The sequence below is a fragment of the Glycine soja genome, chromosome 3 (assembly GCF_004193775.1).
Source record: "Glycine soja cultivar W05 chromosome 3, ASM419377v2, whole genome shotgun sequence".
Taxonomy (NCBI): Eukaryota; Viridiplantae; Streptophyta; class Magnoliopsida; order Fabales; family Fabaceae; genus Glycine; species Glycine soja.
Window position 1 is genome coordinate 5,106,323 of NC_041004.1, and position 7,100 is coordinate 5,113,422.

Here is a 7,100-nt window from a genome sequence, read left to right on the forward strand (position 1 = left end):
AGGATAACTAATGAAAAAGAGAGACATTTAATTGTGAAACTATTCATAGACGAAGCCTTTTATCCAAATTAGTTTTTTCTATACAATTTTTTTCCCACTACTGTCTAGTGTGCTCTATCCACCTCCATTTCTCTGCATCTATCAACTTAACTTGAAATAAGATATAATTCCTTAAAGTATTTTTTCTTGTACATTAGTCAATCTTTTATTGTTTCAATAAAATCCCTCATTTATATTTGGTCAACTTATGGTAATTGGATGAAGATTAGAAAGAATTTATTCCCGTGACATATCAGTGACAGTATCTTGCAGTTCCCTGACTTCATATCTCTCAATTGTATTAGAGCAATATAAATCATTTTCTATACAATTATGTCATAAACACCGTCTTAGAATGTAAGATTTTCTAAGACGGTTATGACACTAAAATTGTCTTAGAATGTGAGATTTTCTAAGCCGATTTCGACATTATAATCGTCTTAGAAGATCCATCATTCAAAGACGATTTTTAGGTCGTAACCATCTTAGAGTGGCACACATTCAAAGATGGTTACATTGTAAAAATCGTCTTTGAATAGGAGATCTTCTAAGACAATTATGTCTTTGAAATCGTCTTAGAATAGCCTCTATTCAAAGATGATTTTGGCATAATAATCATCTTAGAGGGAAATGCTTCTAAGACGATTGATAAACCGTTGTCATAAATCTAAGCACATTCAACGATGTCGGCAACAACGACGGTTGAAAACTATCTTCAATCAGCCCTTTCTAATAGTCAAGGTTCTATTGTCCTTGTATAATTTTTTTAATCAAAGACAATTAAGTTTTGCGAAAATAAGTTAGCATACATTGCACAACAGATTTTGCAAGAGTTATATGTGATGAATGTGACATTATGGATCTTTTTTAAAGGCAATGACATTATGGATTATTATAAACACATCCTAGTAAGTCTTTATCCGTAGCTAAGTGTCAAACCAATGTTGATATGGATGATCGACTAGAGGACGAGGACACAATTGACTCGTTCATCCATTTCAACCACACAAAAAGACTTCTCCTCCACCTTTATATACAACACAAAAAGAACTTTCTTTTTTCTTTTAATTGCGGTCTTGACTGTTTTATTTTTAAAAATTGGGTCCTCCTATTTAATTGTTATTATAAAAAATTCACCTCAAATATCATATTAAAGGTACAAAAACTAGACTGATGCTTATAAATTGTGTTGTAAGCACAATAAAGTCAATTGTAAGAATTTTTTACATAGTTTTAACTTTCTACAAAACTAACTGCAAGAGACTTGTGAAAAAATATTTTGATTGAATTGACTTGTAAAGGTTAGAATTCTTTAAGAATTTCTCTCAATTGACTTAATTATGCTTACAATATGCAAAAAAGCACTAGTTCACTGTTTGTCCCTCTAATAAGTGTCTACGGTTCAATTTTTATAACAATTAGACAAGAGGACCCAAATAATAAAAAGTTTGAGATCCAATTAAAATAAAAATTTAGTAAAAGGAAGAAGATCTGCTAAATAATTAAAAAAAATTATATTAGGGGGTATTTTAGCCAACCTAAGTTTCACCTAAATGGTAAAATACCCTGTAATACTATTCCTAATTTATTTTATTAAAAAAACTAAAATATATAAAATGCAAGATTAGAAAGTTGAAATGTTCCTCCATTTCTCATTATCTTAACTAGCTAGAGACAGATGATACACTTCTAAAAAGCAAAATGAATTGTTGCATGAACACACAATTTTTTTATTAAAAAAATGTCAATTTCGAGCATGTGGCCAGCACACCATGTTATTAATTAGTTGGAAAATGTTACATGTCTCGCATGAATGTTGTCCGGGTGAGGAATTGCCGGATGAACTATGAAGTCAAACTTCCTTTACTTCAAAAAAATAAAAAAAAAACAGAAACAAAAAAGGCAACACATTATGTCTTGCCTGTTTTGGTTTATTTAAAGTTTTATTAGGTTTGAAATATGAAAACAAAACATATTCCAAATATTGGTGTTGGTGAATCTCTCATGTAAGACGTGACAATTAATTAATCGAATAAAGATTCACATAGGTCACCGAGGCGCTCTGCGTGCCTGCACGAAATTGATACGTTGGCAATCCTTTATTCAATTAGAAAAGTTATCTCCTGAATTTTATTTGTCATGACATACTATGATGATTTTAATTTTCTTATTTACCACGAAACTTTTTATTTAAATAATTGATCATATTAACGTGTTAGCCATAATGCTTTTAACAAATGTAGGCTGCTATGCCGTGTAGCAAACTTGATTGCCACTTCTAATCACGTCAATTGCTTAAAATGCTTTAAAATCTAGAAGCTGACTTCATGCGTGTCTTGTTCAACGTTGTAAATGGATTCACGTCCAATCTGCAGCAAATGTATTTAGTTCATTTTAAATGAAAATTTTAAAATGTGTGTTAGAGATGCCATCAATTCAAACACAGTTAAAATGCATTTTCACACTGATTATTAATGAATTTCTTTGAGCTTTTCTGTTTTTTTTTTTTAAAAAAAATCTTTGCCTGGAATCAAACCATGACTCAACATAGTTTTTTACTCCTTAAAAATTGCTAATATTTAGTTATTTATTAATTTTAGGTAGACATAGCTCGAAAAATTGTTTCCAAAAACACCATAACAAGGAGTTGGAATAAAACCAGTTAAGGAATACAAGAAAAATAATGTTAAAATGAGAACTTATTGAGATGACTTATTTAGTCTAATTAAAAATATATTTTGAATTTGAAAATTTTGAAATTGATTTATTTCTCATTTAGGGAGGCCCAAAATTCAGTTGCCCAATGCAGGCTAGTCCAACTTTTTTTAAAAAAAGAGTTACAATATTAATTTAAAATTACCTAATAAATTGACTAATTGAGGTAGATTCTAGAATTTGAATTTAATAAAATTTAAAAATAAGATAAACTTTTCAAAAATAGGTGTAGGTCTCACACATCTACCACACTACTTTAATTCAAATATTTCTTCTCAATCTTCTTTCATTCTATTCTCTTTCACCCTTCCAGACTAATCGTAAATTTGGAATTTGGGTCAATTATGTGACATAGGGATAAAGTTTATACTACAAGAAAAATAACCTATACCTACAGACAAAAATTGTCACTATAAATAAAAAATTTGTAGCTAAATGTATGATAGACTTTGTCCTACGGACATTTCTTCCGTCAACTTTGAGGGGCGTATAATGACGGCTAATTGTCTGTCACTATAGGTTTTACCTACTATGTATAATGTGTAGGTAAAAGTCATTAACTTCTACTTACATCTCCTAACTGTAGGTAAAAGTCTTTAATATGTACCTATCATCTTCAACGGTAGGTAAATGTATAAAATATCAACTAAAGATACTGCCCATTTGGATAAGCTTTCCAATGGCAAAGAAACACTTTTTCAGCATTGAAAAGTTCTGCCCATTTTGAGATTCAATGGCCAAATTGTCTGCCTCTTGAAAATTCTTCTCCTTAGATTTCAATGTCTCTGCTACTTGGGCCTGTTCCCACAAAGAGCCAGCTGTTGAAAATTGAAAATACAAACAAAACCCAAATACTCTCAACATCATAGTGTACTTACCTGGCAATAGACAGTAATTAATTCTAGTCTCAAGATACAAAATCGGGAACCAGGTCCAGTATAGTTGGCATCACGAGGAGTTACTCTCAACAAATCAAGAAGATAATGTCTGACTTGGTTACAAAAAGGGCAAAGCATCAGAGCATATAAAAAGCACAACAGGCAATAGGTTACTGGAAAAAATAGATATAATAAACTAACTAGGAACATTGCAATAGATAACAACTAGAATTAACTTCAAATGTACTAGCATTGAACAACACATATTCAACAATAAATAACATACAAAAAAAAATAGCCAGAACGGAGTTGATACATAAAAGAAACAAATAGATTAGTGATGTTAAAATCAAAATCTTCTTGTAATTGGAAATTATGCCTTTCAAATGAAGCATTAGGAAATCGGCAGAGAGCATGTCACCAACAAAACACAAACTGTAAATAATCAACTAACTCAAAAATAATTACCGATCATCACGACCAACAATGCCCTTGCATTCCACTGGTGTAGCTAATTTGAAAAGATTTCCAGATCCATCAAGGACTAAATGTTCCTTCAAATGAAGGCATTTTTGGCAGCCTCTGACACCTAATAACATAAACAAGCTTAGCAGACATAAAATAAAATCCATCTCATATGGAACACATGAGATACAGAAAAAATACCAATTGATAAAGAACACAGGGCAAAAAGAAAGCGTAGTTACACTTTACAGATAATGCAATTTAATACATACTTATTTTCTTTACCCTAACAACAAATTTTCTTACAATTTAAATTAACCCACAATAAGTATTCAGTAAAATGCTTAAAACTCAAATCAGACAATGTTAAACTGCCACACCCTTCTTCCTTACCTTGGAATGAAAATCCAGCAAATTTTCTTTCCATTGTCAACAGAGCCGTACAAGAGAGAGAGTCTGACTTGTCCCCTTGAAGAATGCCTGGTAAGTCACTCTGTAGGAGAATATACAATTTGAAATCAAAATAACAATTTAAATTGAGAATTTTGCGAGGTTTCAAATTACAAAACTAAGGAATTTTAAGTACAAATCCAACACATAACTAAAGTGAAACAATATAAACTTCTATAGACTTTATAACCAATCCTAGAATTATTAATAGAAAGCAATTTGGGACATCACAAAAATTTATCCTGCACGGTTAACAATAATCAGACAATAAAAAGAGCACTTATAAAAGATATTGAAAATATATTTATGTACTGAAATGAATATAAAATCAGTTCATATAATAATAAAGAAAATAACTGAAGAAAAATATTATACAACATATGTTCATCCTATAAGCTAATAGAAATAAGAAATTTAAAAGACTTGCCATGTTTTAAAACCAACTTAACACATTTCAGAATGTCCTAATTCTTTTTTCTCACCATTGTGAAGCTGTTTTGACAAGTTCTAATCCATTCAGTTGCAATTCAAAATAATTTTGGAGCAAATAACTTCAAAAGGATAAAGGATTAGTTAAAACACCAAAAATCCATATCTATGCTTCTAAGACAAATTGATGTTATGAACTATAACCAAATTTTCTTTTAAAAAAGATAAAGTCAGCAATAGGTAAATTTGTGCTTCACTACCTATGAAGCATCGACACTGACACCGGACACGACACGAACACGGACACATGGACACCTGTAATGTCCAAAATATAGAACGTAGTACGGGTATCGTGTCGGTGTCGGACACTGACACGGACGCGTGTGGGACACCGGACACGGCAAGGGACTGGAGTGTCCGTGCTTCATAGTTCACTACACACCTAAGCTACCACTCTATGACCCTTGTAGTCAATTATAGCCATAGCAAGATTATAAAGTCCAGGAACATCAGCTTCTTGGTAAGCCTTTGTGCCCTTCAAATCATTGTTTGCAGAAGCATATGTGGCTTGCTCATTCTCAGCCAGCTGAGCTTCTGGAGAAACATCTTGAGTAATTTTTGTGCCATTAAGATCTTCTGAACTTAAACCATCATCTTTACCCCCCATTAGGAACCTGACTTTCTCCATGAACTGGAATGGAATCTTTATCAGAAGAACTTTGCAAAGAGCTGGAGCTCCAAGATTTTGAATTAGCATCCACAAGTTTCTTTGACAGCTTCTCAAGGTCAGCATCAATAGCAAAACTAAAGAATATATTGTTGTGCACATACCTATCACATAAATTACAACAATGAGCGAAAAGGCATTCCAAGTACAAAGGAAAACTCGTGGGTAAAGAGGCAATATCAAAGATACCAACAAAGTATATGAACATGCTTTTCACTAGTAATATTTCTGGGCCAATGAATGATTGTATTCAGTTCCTCTAGACACGAAACTTCCTCTGGACATTACTTTTCAACATTTTAAAATAATATACTAGTAAAATGTAGGAATAACTATTTAGAATTTCAAGAAAAAAGTTTCAGGATTTAAAAGACACTAACATGTGAAAGCATTCAGGGTCAGTCGGGTTTATCGGAGGAATGCAACCACTGATCACTCCAATAGCACCATTAATAGCTGCATCAACAAAGTATGATGTCACTTTATAAAGTGCCCTATCCCGCAAAATCCTACAGCAATAAATAAATCACACAAGAAACAAAGATAATCAATAATAATAAGTTATTGCTGACCAACCAAACTAAAGAAGAGGCCTAGTTCCAAATCCATTTATACGAATGAGAGAAAATAAAGGCACCTCTCCTGAGGAGATGTATGAGGAAATTCTCTACAAGACTGCAGCTCTTCATTCCAGTCTCTTTGCATGCCAATTGGCTCATTGCCATAAAGAAGAGTCAAAGCATTCTCAGCCCTAACTGCATCACGCCTGTGGTCTACTAACACATGAAACCAAATTAAGAATACATCAAGCCATTAAACCATAAACAAGTACGAGAAATCAGATGCTTGAAATGTATCTGCAATAAGTTAATAACCACGAACTATAATCAATATACAACTTTATACAATTTCGGCGATGAAACGCGATCGTATTCCTCGATGAGGTTTTGCGAGATCCTCGTCGGAGGTGATGGAGACAAGAGCGTTGAGGTCTTCAGAAGGTAATTGGCAGCAGAGGTGCCTCATAGAGGCGCCGCAGAGCTCCTCCAGCTTCAGCAATAGCTCTGTAGTGAACGACACACACGCGATTAGGGTTTATGATTATAAAATGCAAAACGCGATTTCAAACATGAGATTTTGTAGACAAATAAAAATAGATACTCTATTAAAAATTATCAATCATACTTTCTAACAAAAAAAATAATTATCGACAAAATATGGCAAATTCTTTAAACCTATAATTTAGTAAAAAAAAAGTAAATTAATAATATTCATAAAAAATTGTATCGTGTGCCGTAGATGAGTTGGATATGGCTGGATATAAGGCTAACACACGTAGATTATTGTATTATTACGAAAACAATTGATTATTAATTTGGGGGTCTTTAATTCTTTAC

At 32.4% G+C, this 7,100-nt stretch overlaps 1 protein-coding gene across 6 annotated transcripts; it reads right to left on the bottom strand.

Moving 5' to 3' along the window:
- Positions 1–3,022: 3,022 nt before the first annotated feature.
- LOC114406005 (clustered mitochondria protein-like) lies at positions 3,023–6,830 on the bottom strand. 6 transcript variants are annotated; one of them, XM_028368535.1, is made up of 8 exons: positions 6,610–6,823; positions 6,341–6,476; positions 6,084–6,212; positions 5,237–5,807; positions 4,491–4,590; positions 4,101–4,221; positions 3,633–3,741; positions 3,023–3,552 (listed from the first exon to the last, which is right to left on the bottom strand). In XM_028368535.1, the coding sequence occupies exons 5-8, from the start codon at positions 4,522–4,524 to the stop codon at positions 3,397–3,399; spliced, it is 420 nt and encodes a 139-aa protein (XP_028224336.1). In that variant the 5' UTR covers positions 4,525–4,590; positions 5,237–5,807; positions 6,084–6,212; positions 6,341–6,476; positions 6,610–6,823; the 3' UTR covers positions 3,023–3,396. The 6 variants fall into 6 exon arrangements, 5 of the variants coding, with proteins under 5 accessions (XP_028224336.1, XP_028224339.1, XP_028224340.1 ...); XR_003665321.1 differs by having other exon boundaries at positions 3,633–3,745; positions 4,491–5,807; positions 6,610–6,830; XM_028368538.1 differs by having other exon boundaries at positions 4,491–5,807; positions 6,084–6,159; positions 6,610–6,830.
- Between the last annotated feature and the right edge of the window lie 270 nt (positions 6,831–7,100).

Coding starts and splice junctions, on each gene's coding strand:
- LOC114406005 (XM_028368538.1), bottom strand. CDS start 4,524: ATGGAAAGAAAATTTGCTGGATTTTCATTCCAAG. Junction 4,222..4,490: donor TGCTGGATTTTCATTCCAAG/GTAAGGAAGAAG, acceptor TTATGTTATTAG/GTGTCAGAGGCTGCCAAAAA. Junction 3,553..3,632: donor TAATTACTGTCTATTGCCAG/GTAAGTACACTA, acceptor TTGTGGGAACAG/GCCCAAGTAGCAGAGACATT.